At 30.7% G+C, this 20,643-nt stretch overlaps 1 protein-coding gene across 2 annotated transcripts; it reads right to left on the reverse strand.

Moving 5' to 3' along the window:
* Nucleotides 1-2,531: 2,531 nt before the first annotated feature.
* LOC107444356 (heme-binding protein 1-like) lies at nt 2,532-20,643 on the reverse strand. Of its 2 annotated transcripts, none has more exons than XM_016058470.3 (6): nt 14,024-14,172; nt 10,953-11,017; nt 9,109-9,180; nt 7,050-7,179; nt 5,647-5,833; nt 2,532-3,364 (listed from the first exon to the last, which is right to left on the reverse strand). In XM_016058470.3, exons 2-6 carry the CDS (start codon nt 10,995-10,997, stop codon nt 3,127-3,129), a joined length of 672 nt encoding a protein of 223 aa, XP_015913956.2. In that variant the 5' UTR covers nt 10,998-11,017; nt 14,024-14,172; the 3' UTR covers nt 2,532-3,126. The 2 variants fall into 2 exon arrangements, with proteins under 2 accessions (XP_015913956.2, XP_071036624.1); XM_071180523.1 differs by lacking the exon at nt 14,024-14,172 and adding an exon at nt 20,578-20,643 and having other exon boundaries at nt 2,989-3,364.

Genomic DNA, 20,643 nt, shown 5'->3' on the forward strand with positions numbered 1-20,643 from the left:
CTGTATACAATTTTCATGATGAATGGGGTTGGGGCCGCTGCGCGGCCTAGGCACCCAGTTTTGTTTAAAGAAAGAAAGAAAGTACTTAGGTTATGCTTTTATAGTACTTAGGTTATGCTATACCTTTCAAAAAGCGAGCGAAAATAGTCAAATATTTACAAAATTTACTTTGTAGTTTTTTACCGTTCTTTTTTTAAATTATTTTAGCGTGCCCGGAGCAGTTAGCATCTCTGAATATAGCCATTTTCCATGGAACAAAAGCGCAGTATATCAAAATTGTCCACCAAAAGAAAAGATAATGTTCTAAAGTGTGTTTTAATTCATTAAAAAAAAATTTGGCCGGTTTTTTTTTTAAAAAAATCTGTGCGTTAAGTGGTTACTATGCAATTAAATATGTAAAAATATTTTAAAAATCTGTTTTTAATTTGTAATTCAATACTTTTGTTTTGCACAACTTGATAAAAAATCTGACAGTAATATTTATTGTTCCTTCAAACATGAAAGAGTCCTATATAAAATTTTGATAAAGTTGCGGCCCGCCATTTGACTAGTGTTTTTAATTGCGGCCCCCGACCTTAAGTAAGTTGGAAGCCCTTGGTATAAATCATATCTCGACTGAACAGTAGTTATTACGGTTAATTTATTTTTATCTTTTATAACTAGTAATAAATATAAACCATTAAAAAATTTGCAAGTTTCGCTTGGTTTTTTATATTTATTTCTTTTTTTATATATATTTGTGAGTGATTTAGGTAAAACGAGCACTCTGTTTTAACGCGATTATTCTTCGTCCCTATATTCTCGTTATAAACGAGTTTTGACGTATTTGTCTAAATCATATCTTTACATCTTTACTGAATAGCTGTTATTATGATCAATTTGTTGTTAGCTTCTAAAACTAGTGATAAATATAAACCATTCGAAAATTTGCAAGCTTGAAAATAAACACGTAACAAATGTACATTCGATACAAAAGTTGCTATATCTTATGTTGATTAAACACGTTCTTCTAATCAGCGTAATTTATTTAGTTATGAATGCATTTAAATTTAGTGAAGTTTTCGTGATATCTTTCTCTTTTGGATAATTTCGATGCTCTTTATTTTAGCTCTCTCTTTAGAACAATTTTAAAGCTTTTTATTATAGCTCTCTCCTTTTGACAATTTTGAAACCGCTTATAGCAGCTCTATCTTACCGACGATTTTGAAGCCTTTTATTATTGTTCTCTAACAACGGTAGATACAGAGACTCTGGACAGGACTTGCACGCCTTAGCTTAACATTTAACTTCCTGCAGTTCTTTAAGTTTTTCTATTGAACTATACTCTCTTAAAATGAACGAGTGAAAATAACTCAACTTGAGTGCTATTTAACTCTTTCATCTAGAAAAAACCGGCCTTCTCATCTTGAGTTAAAATCACTCAAGTGAAAGAGTTATATGAAAATAGCTCAATTTGAGTGAAAAAAATTTCACTCAAACTTTAGTTATTTTCACTCGAGCTTGAGTGATTTTCAGTATTACCTGAGTGGATCGTTTTCACTCAAACTTGAGTGATTTTAACTCATGTTTGAGTGATTTTCAGTATTTCAGTTTGTAAATTGCAGTCAAAATTTNCTTCTTCAGAAATACCGCTGTGAACTAAAAGTTGTTTTAATTCTTCTTAATTCAAAATATTAAATGACATATTCTCCAGAAGAAAAAAATTTAACGTAAAATAAAAACGAAGACATAATCTATTTAGATCACAGAACATAACAATTTTATTTAGATTTATTATTGTTTGCTTTTTAAAATAAAGCGATAGAAATTCCAGATTATATTTTGCGCGCAATTAAATATTAAATAAATCACTCAAGTTTGAGCTAAAAGCACTCAAATATTGCTTAATAAATACCACTCAAGTTTGAGTAAACGCAAGGTAAGAATTTTGCTCAAATAAGAATGTGTTTCACTCAAGTTGAGTTAAAAAAATTTAACTCTTTTTTGAGTAGGAGAAATAACTCTTTCATTTTAAGAGAGTAGATGTGCTTATTATTCGCCTTCTAATGACAGAATCGGGCTCGAATCCCAGCGATGGCTGGTCGATACAAATCCGCACCCGACTCGCACCGATCACTGTGGGAACGAAAAATATCCTCAGTGATAGACGGATCATGGGCTAGAGTCCCCTTGCTGTCAGGCTAACCGTGGGAGATTTTCGTGGTTTTCCTCTCCATGATTGCGGATTAATTCCATCAAAAAGCCCTCCACGAAGGCAAATTTCTCCCAATGACTGAGTCAGGAGTTCCCTTGTCTTCTGTATCAGGTTCGATATCACAAGGCTGTAGAATTGAACATTGGTAGCCGTAAATTAAAAATTGAGTCAACGGTTATAAAATAAGATATAGAAATGATAAACATGAAAAAAAAATCACCAATTCAGTGAAGAATAGGCAGGAATAGATAATATTGGGGATAAACAGAAAACTTGGATTCTTTCTCTATCAGTTCTCACTCATCGAAGTATATTTAGTATTAAACAAAACACAAGTCAATTGCATTGTATTTATTTATTACAAAATCAATACATTTCAATGAATTCTACACAAATGACCCGCATTTTGATTTTTCAAGGTTAAAAATAAATAGAAAGACACAAATATAATAATAAAATACACAAAAGATAAAAAAAATAAATAAACAAGGTGGGACAAAAAACTTCATGATTCAATAAACAAGAATGACAAAACATTCTAAGTACTAATATTTTTTCTTTTCTGTAATAGTTGTTTCTTCTGGTTCAAAAAAACGAAAAAACATAGTTTTTCCAACATAAGTATGGTAAGTAAAAATATGAATGTTAAGAATGAATTACAGAACAAAGTATGGTTTAAAACTAAAGCATTATCACAATAAGAAAAGATAAGACTGGAAGTCTTATACTTTATCACAAAACTTATAACAAATTAAATAAGTTTGCTCATCCTATTATTCAGTAAAATAGCTAAAATATACTCAAAAGCTCACGAATGAGTTAGAATACAGGTACGGAATTTAAATAATATTATCATCTTTGTCTCTTGGATATATAACAGTACTTGACGAATACAACACTATTTCTGTACTGTAAGTGAAAGAGTGCTCAGCCTAGCAAACTTCATTTAAGCTGTTTTGATCTCTGATTTCCTTGTGTTGGTCTTTCATTTTCTTGTTGGGTGTCTTGGTTATCCAAATTTCGTTGAGGCGGTTGAAAAGCTGAAGGGGAGGGTCATACCAGTTAAGATAATAATGATCACGAGCTACTGCTGTATCTTTTGATGTCAGATCTGCTAATATTTGTGCTTCTGTTATCCATTTAGACTCACTTGGTCGACCTCCGAAACTCCTGTGAATTCAAAAATAAATGTATATTATTTACAATAAGGCAGGTTATGCATTAAAAGTTTATGGTTTACACGTTAAAAATTTGACTTAGAACTGGAAGAATTAAAACTACCACAATTGATGATATGTTACCATTAGCAAAAATTTTGCAATAAAAAGCTAGCATGGAAGGAAAGGCTGACATGTTATTTTAAAAACTTTTTCCTTTAGAGATTCTTTCTGGAATAATTTTCAAGACAGAATTAGAAATTGGAAGAGACCCAGTCTGGCTTCCTTTAGAAAGTCAACATAATTTAATTACTAAAATTTAATTGAAAAAATTCAAGAAGTTTCGTTGAACCCTTTTTCAATGATCCAAATTAAGACAAACTTTAACTTAGTTAATGAAGTCACTAAAGGCGATGCACCCACTGAGACACTAGAATGCTTAGCCCTGAAAACTATTGATATTAAATACCCAGAATCTGACTGAACGCATTGTATATAAATAGCTGGATCATATTACGAAAATTTTGGGTCAGCAGGCTTCGGAGTTCTTCTAGCTTTTTTTTTTCTTTCACTTTATTCCTCTCCCTGGAAAAATCAAAATGCATTAGGAGAGGTAAAAGCTATCAGAAGTACCCTGGAACAGCTATTTATAATAACAGAAATGCTATATTAATGTCAGATTGAAGGGCAGCAATTCTGGCTATTGGCCTTCTTGAAAACCTTATTTCAACAATGATTCTTTATTTTAGAGAATTTATCCGATACCAACAACAGAAAAATTAAAAAAATAAAAATACAAGAGATTCTTGAACACAGTAGGATGTTTGGAAATGAACAGGTAGACTTTCTCGCATGAAAAGATACATCGCTGATTCAACCATACTCTGCTATACCTCATTATAAAACTAAACTTAAAACAATATATTAGACAAAGGTATTACTCTAAAGGTGATATTTAGATGAGTGATATTTAGGTGACTATTAGGTGATATTCATATTAGACAATGGAAAATAAAAACCTCACTTGTTTACCAGAACATCCACGACGTGATGCAATGGCCTCTTTTTAACTACTAACAGGCCATGATTGCCTTTTTGATCATCTTGACCGAATCATCATTTTTGCCCACTCAGTGATCTTAGAAAACTCAAGAACAGAGACCCTCTTCACTGCTGCAGGGCACTTCTTGGCTACGATTCCGAAATCACATTATATTGGCGTGCTAGAGACTGTCTTAGACAATGATTTCGGTCATTTTTGTTCTGTTAATTCCTTATTGCTGTATTCAATCAATTGTTGCATCTTGCACTTTCGAGATAGAATTGCAAGATCCATTAGAAATAAGAAAAAAAGTTAAAACTTCTGGATCATGTTGAACATTAACATCGCTCAAACTAGCAACAACCTTAATAAGGTCACAAATTGAGCCATATTATCGCGCAACTTAATCTCATCTTAACGTGCTGCAATAGCTCAACTTGAATACAAATACAATTCATCTTAACATCTTAGACTGCAGCAAATTTGCACAGTTTTATGGTTAAAAACTGAACCAATATTTATGAAAATGTAGAGAAATTTTTTTTGGGAGGGGGGGACGTCTTTTTACTTATTTTTATCATCATCTGCCTGCTCAGTGTGATGTCAATTTTCTAAATGAGCCTCCTGTTTTCCTGAGAAACGCTAATGGAATATTTATAATTCACCGACCGGACTGTGTAGAGGTCAGAGAGCTAACTTCACATCAGAAAGGTTCTATGTTTAAATCCCGAACAAGGCATGGGTGCTCTTTCATTCGCTGTATTATCTGTTCTTACTGTGGGAGAAACATTGGCCCACCTAATAGGGTGCTCCAGAAACAGTCATCAACAAACTGTTACTTGAATGACGACAAAAAATCGGGTGGCCATTGGAGAAAAAAAAATATTTGCAATTTAATGTGAGTTTAATCGAAGCAAATTGACTGTAAAATAAATGCCTTACTCATAACAGTGAGAAGAGTGTAATCATGTTTTAAATGGGATAGATATCTTGCATAAAATACTATATAATGCCAAAAATACTTCTGAAATAGTAATCTTTCAAAAAGTTTAATTTGGATTGACACTAAAATATTTCTGCTTCGAAATACATCAAAAAAGTTTCAGAAATAACTTAATAATAGTTGCTGAAAAGCGATCATTTTTTTAAATTTCAGATGTTAAATAGGAATCTTTGGAGATTCGAAACGCTTTTATAGTGAACTTTAGCTACGCAATTTTGACGTTTTTGGACGAGATGACAATGATTATTACCTGACAACATATCTCTTAGGAAGCTCTCTTTCGAAGAAGAGATCGACATCTGTTGGGATAGGTAAGAGATCTTCATACATGCCGTTCGGTATCAATAAAGACATTGTGTAAGTAGGTTCACACATTGAATCGTCCTTACACGGAACAACTTTTGTTCTTGTTGGAGTTGTACTGTTGATAAAAGCGTCTGCAAATAAAAAGAATAATTGAATTATATTGCTGGAAAATATTATATATTGTATACTTGTTTTTAGATTGCTTTTCAACTAAGTATGTTTGCAGTTTTTCAGTCTTGAAAAGACGGAAATGTGCAATTTATACATATATGTACCTTGTTTTACATCTCGTTACGCCATGAAGCTACCCATGCTGCAGAGAAACATCAATTTTGTCTTTACAATACGTATATTTGACCAAAAATATTTACGTAGCAACTATAAAATTTACGTAAAGCTGAAACGTCAGATTATAGCAAAAAAATAGATATCAAAGAGAAGTTAAAGTTAAAAAAAAATCTTTTATCTACGCATATTTTACAAAAAAAAATTTACTAGGTAAAAAAGCATACTCTATTTATACTAACTATTTACATTAATTCTTTAGTTATTTATAGACATTAAATTTAAGTCAATTATAAACATATTGAAAACAAAAAAGTTACGTAAGAGCATACACGTCTAATTGTAGTAAAATAAGGATTGTAAAATAAACAATATGACGCCGGTGACAACCTATCCCAGGGGTTTTCAGCTTACATGCGGCCGGGGGCCGCAATTATAAACACCAGTCAAATGGCGGGTAGCAACTTTATCAAAATTTTATATAAGACTATTTTATGTTCGAAGGAAAATTAAATATTACTGTCATATTTTTATCAAGTTGTACAGCACAAAAGTATTGAATTACAAATTAAAATAACAAGTAGATTTTTACCTGAGAAGTAAATTTTTTCTCACCGTTGGTATGTTACATTTCGCAGAAACGAAGAAATTAGATTTTTTTTAACGAAAGAAAAGCATTTTGAACCCATATTGATGTTTTATGAAAATTGTCCACTAACAAATGACAACTAATATATTTTAGTTCGAGGGCCACAAAAAGAGACTTCGCTGGCCGAATGTGGCCCGCGGGCTGCCAGTTGGTAACCACTGGCCTATCCGATTCTGGGCAACTGACTCATCTAAAAGTGCATTTTCTTATAATTATGCTTCCAATGACCAAAAAGTTTTCTTCTCAGTTATTGAGGTAGAAAATATTCAACTTCATAAACGAATTCTTTTATTTCCAAATATAATAATTTTATAACAATATATAATAATTTAAACTGTTATAATAATTATATGATTCTTTTGAAGCATTTGTCAATGTTCTGGTAAAACTTTAACAAAGATGAAAGCACTTACCTTGCAGATTAGCCCCTTGAATGTATCGGAATAATTTTTTGTACAAATTGATCTGAGCTCTAGATAACGATGGACCGGTTTCCTTTGCACTTATCCACACTGTAGCAGGATACTGCCTTTCCTCAAATTCCTGAACAAAAAAGGAGAATTATATTTTTTTCAATCGTAAACAAGTTTAAATATTAATTTATGCTGTTTTTTCGCACATTTAAACATTTAAGAAAAAAAATCCAATTAAGTAAAATTATATATTCAATCACTCGAATTCTAAAAACAACAATAGAGTTAATTATTCAAGTACTTTAATAAGTAAAGTACATTTATTTTAAATAATTTATCATTTTAATGTTTTCACTTATTTGAATTAATTATGAAAAAGTTAGATATTCCCTTATTTGAAGACTTTAAATTACAAAAATGCAAACTAATGATGCATTTACTTATTTGATTAGTTATAATAAAGTAAATATTTACCTAGTATTGTATATTTGATTATTTAAATTCTTTTACGTACTGTGAAATATATGTTATTTATATTCTTTTATTTGAAAGTTTATAAGCACTATAACGTTATAAGTATTCTCTGATTATTGTAATTAAATATTCTTTTATTTAACGTTATGTACAGTGGATAAAAAAAAGGGACCACCCTGAATAACTTTTGATCTAATGATCGGATCTTCACGTTCTAAGACTCAATCTTAATGATTCGAAGGTATGACCTCAAATATGCCAATTAATTAGTGCAGACGATATCCTGTCACGAAATCAGACACAAAATCGTACTTTCTCTGAATAAACGTACCCTTTTTTCAACGGATTCAGATTTCTGGCCCCCAAAGTATAAGGGGCAGCCACAATCTGGAAAATATCGTCCCCATAGTTTGGTCAGGAGAGGGATCCTAAGTTCGGACCCATTAATGTTAATTTTACTTTGTGCGTATTTCACCATATCTCGAGAACTTTTTAAGCATATTGAAAGGTTTTTGCCCACAATTATGAAATTCATTTTTCCAAAGATAATTCCGCGCAACGAATAAATTTTAATAAATATTTCTTATTTTTCACTATTATATTAAATAATAATCAAAAAACATTTGAATTGTGAGGTATATATATTTTCTATGTCATTTAAAGCACGTAATTTTACGTAGAAAAATATAAAATTTGAGCGAAATTGGTTGAATAGTTCCGGAGAAATCGAATTTTAAATATACGACTTCTTTACAAATATGCGATTGCCTTTCATGTTGGTCAGAAATCCAAATCCGTCAAAAAAAAGCTTTGTTTATTCAGAGAAAGTATGTTTTTGTGCCTAATTTCGTAATTTAAAATATCGTCTGCACAAATTAATTAGCATATTTTAGGTTACCCTCTCGAATTATTAAGAATGAGTCCTAGAGCGTGATGATCTGGTCATTAGATCAAAAGTTATTAAGGGTGGTTCGTTTTTTATTTTGCTCACTGTACATTAATATAATTAATTCTCCGATAGCTCTTTCTTGAATTAAATAACGTGAGAAATAGCTAAACTCATTGCTTGCTTCATGTACATGGTATCAAATCCGAAGTAAATTTAAAAAGCAAAGAATAAAATCGTATAATACCGAGTAGTAAATAAATTATTTTAACTAACGACCAAATTTATAAAAACGAAGACAGGTGAATTGAATTTTTTTTTCTAAATAAATAAAATAATTTGTTTGTAGAATAAAATTATAAGGCTATTTCGAAATATATTTCATTAAATGAAATGCTCTAGAAAAGTGACTAAACATATGAATACGTGTTACGTTTTACCATACATATGAATACGCTTAATTAAACTGATTTGAATTCTGTATGATCAATAACAGCTTATTGATTTTATGCTTTGCAAAGTCTGAAATTATTCAAAATTACCTCTAACACATTATCATGGCTCATATTATCTAACAATTTATCGTTAGTCTCTTTCAGTATGTATTGATATGAATCAATTAAACAACAAAAGTATGTGAAGCAGAAAAGCTTTACTACGGAATTAACACTAAAGTAATTGCTCAAAATATTTACTTACAGGATTCTTCGTAATTACTTCATAAGCTATGCATTCAATCCCTTTCCTCGAACATGCCCAGCCATGTGACACCTATAAAACAATATAATATTTTAAAAAGGAAATAATGACTTTTATGAACAAATACCAATTATGTTTTGAACTCTTTAAAGAAAGTAATAAATATACATAATGTATGAATATTTATAAAAATCATCAATATTTCAAATTCGGATAGTCACTTTCTTAAAACAATCGCTGAACACAGCAAACCCAATTTTGAGGTTACGACTACCCAATGTTCAACACCCTAGCCTTGTATTTTTGAACCCAATCCAGAAGACAAAGAAACTCCTGAATCAAGTACTGTTAAAAATTTGCTTTCGTGTAAAAATTTTTTGATAGAAACAGCCTGCCTTTGCATGGAGATGAAAACCCCACGAGAAGCTCCCACGGTTAGTCTAAAGGCAAGGGGATTCTAACTCATGATCCGTCTACCACTGTGGATATTTTGCAACAGCACTGTGGTAGTTGCGAGCCGAGATCGGAATTCGTATCAACCAGCTATCACTGAGATTCGAGCCCAAGTGTTCACTTCATTGAGAAGCAAGCTCTCTATTCCCAGAGCCACCACGACTTACAGCCACTATATTTTATTTTATAGCCACCGTTGAACTGCCGACCCAATTTTGAGTTTACGACTACTAAAGTTCAGCTGCGTAGCTTTGTAATATTTAACCCAATCCAGGAGACAAGGGAGCTCCTGGATCAAATATTGCCTTCATGGAGGACTTTTTGATGGAACTATCCCACATTTACGTTACACGGAGAGGAAAACCACGAAAACCTCATGCGGCTATCCCGACGGCAAGGGTATTCTAACTCCGTCTACCACTGAGTATATTTTACGTCAGCACTGTGGTCGGGGTGAGCTGGGTATTCTTGAATTCGTCTTGACCGGCCAACGCTGGGAATCAAATCCGGATCAACTCATTGGGAAGCAAGCGATCTCTCTACATTGCACTGGTTACTGGCTCTATGGAAACCCTATATGGTTTTAAATTATGTGATAAAAAGTGATAAAATTCGGTAATTTTACCATGAAACCTTAGAGCAGCTGTTTTTAAAAGGTGTTCCGCGTAAAACTGGGGTTCAGTAAAAAAGATTAAGGAAGTTCCAAGAGTTAAAACTGTATTTCAAACAGTAAAAATGATATTAATTTCCAATCAGTAATCTATAATTTATTTAATATTTCTGCTATTTAAAAGAAATTTTTCATGCAAAAATAACCAATGAAGAAAATTTAGCAAAATGTATAAATATATTTTTATATGTTTTATTTCAAAAACAATGCACCAAATGAGCTATGAAAACAATATGCATTCGCCGAATCATAATTTGAGATATAAAGCGCTCGGTATTTTAAATTTTCTACTGATTTTTGCGAAAAAATTATGCCTAGAACGCCCAATAAACGGGTTGGGTTATAACGTATGTGTGTGACAGAAATTGTATTCTTGGCCATAGATGGCGCCACCAAAAAACAAGAAGAAGAGCAACCCCGTTGCCTTATTGGCATGAGACAACAACAACGAATTATTTTAAACAACTGTTATTTTGACAAATATTACACTATTTTTTGCACGATAACTACTGTTTTGTACTTAAAATGTATTTAGTTTAGCTCAACGTCAAAAATGGTGGCAACTATGCAGCAAAATTGTTTACTATGTAGGTTTTCTTACTTTTGACTTTTCATGGGAAAATAAGAATTTTTCTTGCACTTATCATGTAAAATATTGGCCAAAATTTTCTGCCCCTCAAAAGGTGAAAAATAAGAATAAATAAAGCTCTCTACAACTTACTTGAATAAGTACACATGCAAGAAAGGCGAGTAGAATTCTTTTCATAATTTTTCAAGTCGTCAAATCTGTAATAAAATAAGCAAGATATAAGGATTTAAGTAACAAACAAATTTATTTTATTTTGAAAGATAAAATTTTCTATACAAAGAAGTATTTTGTTCAAAAAGTGTCTTTTATATAGTAACTTTTGACTCATATATGTGATCTGAATATAAAAGTAGAAATTTTATGAACTCAGAACTAAAATTTGATTATTAAAAAGCAATTTGATAATCATTTGAAATCAAATATTATGTTTCCAAATATTTTATTTCTTTTGCCATTATTTATACTTAATTTTATTTATTTATTTTTGTAATTTTTATTTATTATTTTTTCTTATTAAATATCATTTTATTAAAAGATTTCATTGAGAAATAAGTTAGATGGTTATAAAAATATATCACACACATAAAATCTGTGGTATAATAAAATATGATTTATATATGAATGGTTTTTGAAAACATCAGTTAAAGAACATTTTAAAGTTAGAATCCAAACCAATCACCAAAGCTAAAATTATTTTCTTTATTAAATTATGAAATTATTAAATTTAATTAAATTTTTAAGTTTCAAAATTAGTGCACTGTATGAAAACACACATTTTGAAAATGTTAGACAACTTTAAGTGAGTTAGATAAAAATGCACATTTACATAATGCTATTAGTATTTTATTAAACTATTTGAAGGAAACATGTACTAAGAATAAGCATAAATCTACTTTTTTTCTAAAAAGTATAGCCTACATTATTTGGCCTAAAAGTCAATGCATATATTCATATTGCTACAACCATTTGCTGTAACGTTACTCAAAATACTAAAAATTATTTTTTATATTATAACTACAATCATACGAAGAAAGATTTAATCGGAGGAAATCAATAAACTGGAGAACGTGCACTTTTCACAAAATATATTTTTCATATCTTTCACGTCATTCTTTACGAGATATTTTTGGCTTTTCAATAATTCAAATATATATTTTATTATGATAACATATGCCAGTTAACATTCGAAAATATGTTTCATGGTCATATTAAAATTTTGAAATTTCAATTATTTAAACAAATTAAATTTATTTATATAAATTAAATTTTAATATGCTATTAATAAATTAAAACATAATTAATCACACTGGGGAAAAAAGCATTTTCAAAGCTACCAGAGTATGGTAAATTTAACTATTTTTATGGCTCTATGGTAACACCAAAAAGCTGGATAATTCTTACCGAAGCGCTTTGGTAATAGATCTGGTAAAAATTAACTATAAAATATGGTTTTATAGTATATGATAAAATTTGGTAAAGTTGCTAAAATTTGGGGATTTTATCATGATACCTTTGATCATGACAAAAAAAAAACAATTATTAGGTTAAATTTGGTATTATTTACTCCATTACTTACTACTTGTTAGTACTAACTTAATTTCAATTTAGTATCATTTACTAAACGTGGTGTAATAAGAACTATAATTTTAAGAACCAATATTTCTGGTAAACCATTACTATATGAAAGAAATGGCCAAGTAAATGGTTCAAATACCATATATTTCGGTTTTATTAATCATAATTATGGTTTTTTTACCAGAAATGTCATTACAGTACAGTAATTTTACCAGATTTTTCTTTTTCCCTGCAGCAGGCGTATAGAAATAGTGACATCGTCCAAGTTTCCCCCTCCCCCATTTACAGAATTTCCAATTTACCGCTCCACAATTTGCAGTAAATAAAGGGATAGAAGGACTCCATATTTTTGTTAAAACATTATAACTTATATTTTAAAAAGTGCATACTAATTTCATAATTAAAAAAGATTTTTTTATTATTCTTTTCTCAATGTTATTTTCATGGCGTCATCACATTTGGCATTCGAATCAAAATTCAAACTTTAGCTAATATAAAAATGCCCATTCTAAGATTTTAACAAAAAATTGCTGACTATTTAAATTATATTAAGGGCAGACATTTAATAACTATAGCATAATTGTTAAAAAAAAATTATTTTAAAATATCGTGATTAAACTTAATAATTATTTTAAAATAGTGCAATTATTTAAAAATATTAATATTTTATTTTCCATCTCTGCTTGATTCTTGGAATAGAAATTTTTATATTAGTTTAATTTTGGCTTTAAAGACAAATGACATGAAACTCACACTTTACAAAATATTTAGAAAAGTGTCAATATTTTAATTATGAAATTAATCCTCACTCTTTAATCTGCAATTGTAGAAAAACGTTTACTTACGGCATTAAAAACTCTGTAAATGCACTGTAAAAAATTCCTGATCAAATTACACTAATAAGTACTGGCATCCAGACTGACACATCTGTAGAATCCATTTTTAACGCAAAATTTTATACTGTACTTTTTACAGTAATGTTTATGTAATTACAAAGATTCAGTGACTTCGCAGTAAATACAGTAAAAATTATGGTACATCAAATTTTTTTCGCCTTCGAATCTTTTTACCCTTAAGCCCATTTTTATTGTAAAATTTAACGGTAAAAATGGGTTTAAGGGTAAAAAAATGCTTACACACTGAGTGCCAGTACTTTTTACAGTAATTTGAAGTTGAAGTTTTTACAGTGAAGCATTTATTCAAAAAAATAAATGAATAAATAGAAAAATTAAAAAAGTTTCAAAAAAAACGTATTTATCTACATTCACTGTTTTTGAAATACAAATTAGAACATTCCTTTTTAGCCTACTGATGAAGGCGTCCCAATATAACACCGAAACGCGTATATGTTACAATTAAAAACTTTACCATTTGCGATATCTGAACATTGCTTTTAATATAATTTAACATTCCTTTTTAATTTCACAGAAATATCTTCAATGAATAATTACGTTTCAAATCCTAATTATTCTTGAAGGCGATAAAAAGAAAATTTCTATTATTTTTTATTGATTTAATCGCTTGAAGTTGCTTCATTCAATAAAAACAGCGATAAGAGCAACAAAAAAAAATAAACGTTAGTAAATAAAAACGAAAAGAAAAATCTACAAACAACAAAATCAACTCACCAACGCCAAGAAAAGAGAAGATACAAGACCTTGACACTTAAAATGATAGAAGCTGCGGAGTCGATCCTCAACTACTATTTATAGACGGTGGTCAAGCATAGGTCACGACTGAAGGACCGGTCCGCTATCTCACCCAAACAACCTAAATCTCTTTTTTTTCTTTTTTTTCTTTCACCGACCAAAACTTCTTTTTTACGTGTCATGAGAGCAAGATGGGGTTGCTTCCTTCTTTCCGGAAATGCTCACTTCTTTTCGCACTTATTTGTTCCAAAAAATAAACTAGATTCTAAAGTTCTCTTAGCAAAAAGAAAAATGTTTTTTTGAAAAATGTCCTCATATAAAAGCCTAAACTGCTGGAGTTCACTAACTTTAAGAACACTTTTTGTCAGTTGAACCTTTTCTTAACTTTTATAAAACGCGTCTACTTTCTAGACAATTTCAGTAAAAAAATTCAAAATTTCATAATTCTTTCAAAATTTTATCTATAATTCTATCTAAATATTTGAAACACATAAAATTTGGTCAGAAAGTAGTCGAAGTAAAATTGATCATCGGATTGAAATTATATTTCAATCAATATATTTTGATTAAGTCTTAAATGTTGTAACGTATTTTCATAAAATAAAATGGAATTCTTTTCTGAAAAAAAAAATTTTTTTTTCTAAGCCCGATTTTAAGACAAAATGTGATTATTCATTCATTCAGTTTCAAAATTATTTAAATTTGCTCTATAATGGTTTAGAACAGAAAAGAGTAAAAAATTGAACTAGTATACACAGAGCCGTGGTGGTTTAGGGGATAGGCCGTTCGCCTTTCAAAGAGGTGAACTGGATTCGAATCCCAACGACAGCAGGTCGATACGAATTTCGCACCCGGTTCGCACCAACCACCGTGCTGACGTAAAATATCCTCAGTGGTAGACGGATCATGAGTCAGAGTCCCCTCGACGTCAGACTGTTCATGGGATGTTTTCGTGATTTTCCTCTCCATGTAAGGCAAATGAGGGTTGGTTACATAGAAAGTCCTCCACGAAAGCAAATTTCTTCCTAGTACTTAATCCAGGAGTTCCTTTGTCTTCTGGATTAGGTTCAAAATTACAAGGCTACGGAGTTGATCATTAGTTGTCGTGAAATCAAAAAATTGGGACGGTTCTTCAACGACATTTATAAAATCAGTATGCATGCATCACACAACTATGATCAAGCCCCGTTTTTCAGGGCTCTATCTTTTATCACCTACCATTAGAAAGCCACGTACATTTACCACTTCCCCAGACGGGTGACGTGGACAGCGTCTGAGCTGGTACCGCTCTTTCAAAACTTGCTGCGCAACAACCAACGAGACGTTTTTCAGTCACTACTGACATGCACCCTGTTGTGTATACACGCTGGTTGTTTAGTCAGTTTCCAGGATCGAACTCACGACCCTCCACCAGTGGTGAGAATGACGTCTTTATCGTCTGCCCCACAGGAGCAGTCTTCAATCAGTGAATTAGAATCAATAAATAATTGTTATTAAACTGGATACAAAGAAATGAAACAAAATAAACTAAAGTGAAACATAATTTTCAAATATCTATCTATATTATATAAAACGCTAATACGTATGTATGTATGTATGTATGTATGTATGTATGTATGTATGTATGTATGTATGTATGTATGTATGTATGTATGTATGTATGTATGTATGTATGTATGTATGTATGTATGTATGTATGTATGTATGTATGTATGTATGTATGTATGTATGTATGTATGTATGTATGTATGTATGTATGTATGTATGTATGTATGTATGTATGTATGTATGTATGTATGTATGTATGTATGTATGTATGTATGTATGTATGTATGTATGTATGTATGTATGTATGTATGTATGTATGTATGTATGTATGTATGTATGTATGTATNATATATATATATAATTGTTTCTAAATAGTTGAAAGATATAAAATTTTGCCAAAAAGTATTCAAAGTAAAATTGATCATCGGATTGAAATTATATTTCAATCAATATATTTTGATTAAGTTTTGAGTGTTGCAAAGTATTTTCATAAAATAAAATTAAATTCTTTTCTGAAAAAAACAAATTTTTCTTAACCCGATTTTCAGACAAAATTTGATTATTCATTCTATAGTTTAAAAATTATTTACATTTGCTCTATGATGGTTTAGAACAAAAGAGTAAAAAATGTAACTAGTATGCACAGAGCCGTGGTAGTTCAGGGGATAGAGCGTTCGAATGGTGAACTGGATTCGAATCCCAATGACAGCTGGTCGATACGAATTCCGCACCCGGTTCGCATCAACGACAGTGCTGACGTAAAATATCCTCAGTGGTAGACGGATCATGGGTCAGAGTCAGACTCTTCGTGGGATGTTTTCGAGGTTTTCCTCTCCATGTAAGGTAAATGAGGGTTAGTTACACAAAAAGACCTCCACGAAAGCAAATTTCTCCCTAGTACTTGATCCAGGAGTTCCCTTGTCTTCTGGATTAAGTTCAAAATTACAAGTTCACGGAGTTGATCATTAGTTGTCTTAAAATCAAAAAATTGGGACGGCTGTTCAACGACATTTTTAAAATCAGTATGCATGCATCACACTATAATCTAGCCCCGTTTTTCAGGTCTCTATCTTTTATCACCTACCATTAGAAAGCCACGTAAATTTGCAGCTTCTCCAGACGGGTGACGTGTGCAGCGCCATAGCTGGTAACGCTCTCTCAAAACTTGCCATACAACGACCAACGAGAGGACTTTCAGTCACTACTGACATGCACCTCGTTGCGTACACACACTGGTAGTTTATAGTCGCTTTCCAGGATCGAATTCACGACCCTCCACCAGTGGTGAGAATGACGTCTTTATCGTCTGCCCCACAGTAGCGGTCTTCAATCAGTGTATTAGAATCAATAAATAATTGTTATGAAACTCGATACAAAGAAATTAAACAAAATAAACTAAAGTGAAACACAATTTTCAAATATATTATAAAATTCATGATATAATTAAATGCTTGAACTGAGAAAACTCGCTTTGCAAATACTGATATTAAATACATTATACTAAAGATTCAAACCATTGGATAACATAAAGCTATTCAGAGTGCTCCGCAATAAATTTAAATTGAGTACCTGCAAGCAACGTGGATATCGATCCAAATTGGTTCTTGAAAAGAGGCATTTGTTTATGTTAGCAACTATTCCAACCCATCAAGTATGAATTCGGTTTTCCGATCTTGTAATCGATTATTGTATTGTAAGACAATATCGCAGTTAATGAATTCTTGTAAATTATGCAAATTTATTATTAATACTTGGCAAAACAAAATAAATTAGCTATTCATTTCCCTTTACTAACGATAAGAAGCCGACACTAAAACAAGCCTAACAGCTGTAATGTTAACAGGCCATCTTGTTCATAAACAACCAGCTGGTGTTGAGGTTATAGGTCAGGTGGTTGGGCATCAGCGGTCTTCTTCTCAAGTTGAGAGTATCCCAGTTCTCAGTTTGTTGTTTAGTCTGGGGAAAAATAAAATGCTTTCTACTGTGGGTACTTTTTACCGTTATTTAATCTGAAATTGTTGTACAGCATAACTGCAGTTTGGGAAATATGGTCATTATAGTTTAGACATGAGAGTTATCCAAAATTTGAACCCCTTATTGTTATTCTAGTTTTTGTGTAATTCGTCATACCTCCAGAATTCTTTAAGCGAATCGAAAAATGTTTGAACTCAATTATTAAATTCGTTCATCTAAAGATTCTGTTATCCACGCAAAAAATATTTTTTGATAATTATTTATTATTCTTTATTATTTTTTTTAAATAATTTGATTTAATTATATTCAATTAAATTCAGAATTGTAAAATAGACAAATTCTTGCATCATTTTAAAGAATATAATTTTGTAAGGCAAAGTATAAAATTTTTACAAAATCGGTAGAAAAGTTTTTGCGAAATTAAGTTTTGACTTAAAATTAGACTTCTAAGACATTACAGACTTCTAAGGAAATATATAAATGCAAGTAAAGGAAATAATATGTAAAGGAGGAAATAAACTATAAAAGTAAAATAAATATAATGGTAGAGATGCGAGATATGACTAGTATTTTTTTTTTCTCTGAAGTCGTTTTGATAGCAAAATTCTTAAACAAGCAATCTAAAAATTAACAAACTTTAACATTTATATGAAGAGAACGTGGTTTTCTAAACATTTAAGCCCATAACGGTGAATTTAATAAGCAGTAAGGGGCAGGAGTGACGGGCAAAATAAAGGACAGCATTTTTCTTATAAATTGTGAAAATGTAAAAAAAAAAAATGGCCTATGATATATCTAGACATTTCTAAACTTAAGAGGCCCTTCCACTCCTAACCGAACTCCTCTATCGAAGAGATGGGGAAGAGGAGGGAAAATTCTAAATATACCTTCAATCCTCTTTAGTGGCCGGAGTAGCCCGGTTGACAGGGCGTTGGGCCCATGTCCCACAGGTCGTGAGTTCGATCCCCACCGGCTGAGGACTCCCCGAGTAATAAATGGTGACTGGTGCACGTTAAATCTGCGGGCCACAAAGTCCTCCATGTTCCCATAACAAATCATACTTCTGGGGGTACTGAAATGGAGATGGATCGTTCTCTGGTTCAGATCAAAATTACGAGCCGTAAATGAATGAATATATATATGAATGAGTCTGCAATATAAACGGGATGTGTGACGTATGTGTGTGGCAGAAGTCGAATTCCTGGCCATAGATAGCGTAACCTCTTAGCCTTAATATTATACGACAACAACAACAATCCTTTTTTTTTAATTTTCATAAATATACCGGTAATGGAAATTTACTCTATTTGGCGGTAGCTTTCGATACTTGTAAAATACAAGCCCACCACAATCACAATTTGAGATATAATGCGTGCGGTATTTTAAATTTCCTATTGATTTTTTGAGAAAAAAATTGTGCCTATAAAATTCTGTAATCAACAGTTTTTGATAGGTAGTTGAATCATATACAGTTGCCGTTTATTAGATTTTTGATTAACACCTTTGCTTTTATGCAATTATCGTTTGAAGAATTCTTTAACGTCATCCATAACGGTTTTCATTCATTTAAACTTTAATGGAATTAGATTTCAAGATATCTAAAAACTGAGAAACGTGTAGTTTTAGATTAATATAGTTTAGACTAGTCACGCGCTATTTCTCCTCATCTAATAAATCGATTCCTTTTATTTTCTACCTTTTTTGAAACGTATTGTGCGGCCTCCTAATTTTTAGCAACAAAAATGCGAGCAATATATATTTAAGATACTTTGTACTTTAATTAATATTTCACCTAATTAAAATTTCACGTAAAACATCTAACTCTTACTTAAAAAATCTAACTCGAAGGTTAAAGATAGGTGAGAGAAATAGCATTTTACGCATACAAGCTTAGTGGTTAGCCATAATATTTATGACGTAATAAATTTAACGCTTTTAAAACATTTAAATGGCATGTTTCAATAATTTTTTTTTTTTCAAAAATCTTTATAAGAAAAATCAATTGAATAAGGGTAAGAGACAAAAATGTCACACTCTTTAGAATGGCATTTATGGAGATTTAGAGGAAACTAATGTGAAACACGTAGAAATAGGTAGAAGATATCTGATCAAATTTGTTTAATTGCTGACTACCAATTTAAGAATTAGAATTAAAATATAAGAATTTAAAATTTAAGATTAATAATATAATTTGTATAAATTTTGTAGTTGATAAGGTTCTTTTATTATCTTCTTTTTTTATTTTTGTGAACTCTTTCTTTAAAAAATATTAAATTGAGCTTGATTTCTCTCATTAATAATAATTTTTTTAATTCGCTTTTTATCTGATAATCATATATTTTGTGACATGAATATTAATTAGATAGTTCACTTAATAAATTCTTGTTGTTTAAAAAAATAATTTTGAAGAAAAAAAAATAATTATGAACCAATTGTTCCTTTAAATTAATACCAAAAAATAAAGTGTTAATCACTTTTATTAAAAGAATGGAAGTATATTTCGGTTTCATAAGTAAACAGTATGTGGTAAGGAATTTCTCGAACTCAACGTCAGCGTTTCAAATGAGAATTTTGAAATTTAATGAATATTTAAAAAGTTTAAAAGCATTTGAGCGAATACTTTAAAAACATTTAAATGTTTAAAACTATCTCCAAAAGAAATTATTTAACGACTTAAGAAAATTGGAAAAAAGAGCCAATTTTATTTTACGAACTTATTTTACACTTATATTCGCAATAGGCAACGAGAAAAAAAAATGTGTCATACTTGGTCATTAATATTCGCAACGAATTTCAAACGTGAAAAACTGTTAATGGCTTTCATATTTTCCACAAAATTTGAATCACTTGTTTATATGAATATTCAATATTTTTCACGTAATCTAATTCCTTATACACAGCACGGACATCTTTTAAACTTAAAATGAGTAAACCGAAAAAGAAAAAAAAAAAAATCTGTAAAGATCTAGATAAAATGCATCATTTACAAATCCTGTCTGGCACAAACATACCTGCTTATTCGGAATCTTCAAATAACAGTTATTTTGTGTACTCCCTGAGTGAACAAAGGGTTGTTT

This window comes from Parasteatoda tepidariorum, chromosome 4 (genome assembly GCF_043381705.1).
Source record: "Parasteatoda tepidariorum isolate YZ-2023 chromosome 4, CAS_Ptep_4.0, whole genome shotgun sequence".
NCBI lineage: Eukaryota > Metazoa > Arthropoda > Arachnida > Araneae > Theridiidae > Parasteatoda > Parasteatoda tepidariorum.

Excerpts from the sequence above, each read along its gene's own strand:
- LOC107444356 (XM_016058470.3), bottom strand. The coding sequence starts at position 10,997 with ATGAAAAGAATTCTACTCGCCTTTCTTGCATGTGTACTTATTCAA. Across the intron at positions 7,180-9,108 it reads AAGTAATTACGAAGAATCCT|GAATTTGAGGAAAGGCAGTA; the intron begins GTAAGTAAATAT and ends TTTTTTGTTCAG. Across the intron at positions 5,834-7,049 it reads TCAAGGGGCTAATCTGCAAG|ACGCTTTTATCAACAGTACA; the intron begins GTAAGTGCTTTC and ends TTTTATTTGCAG.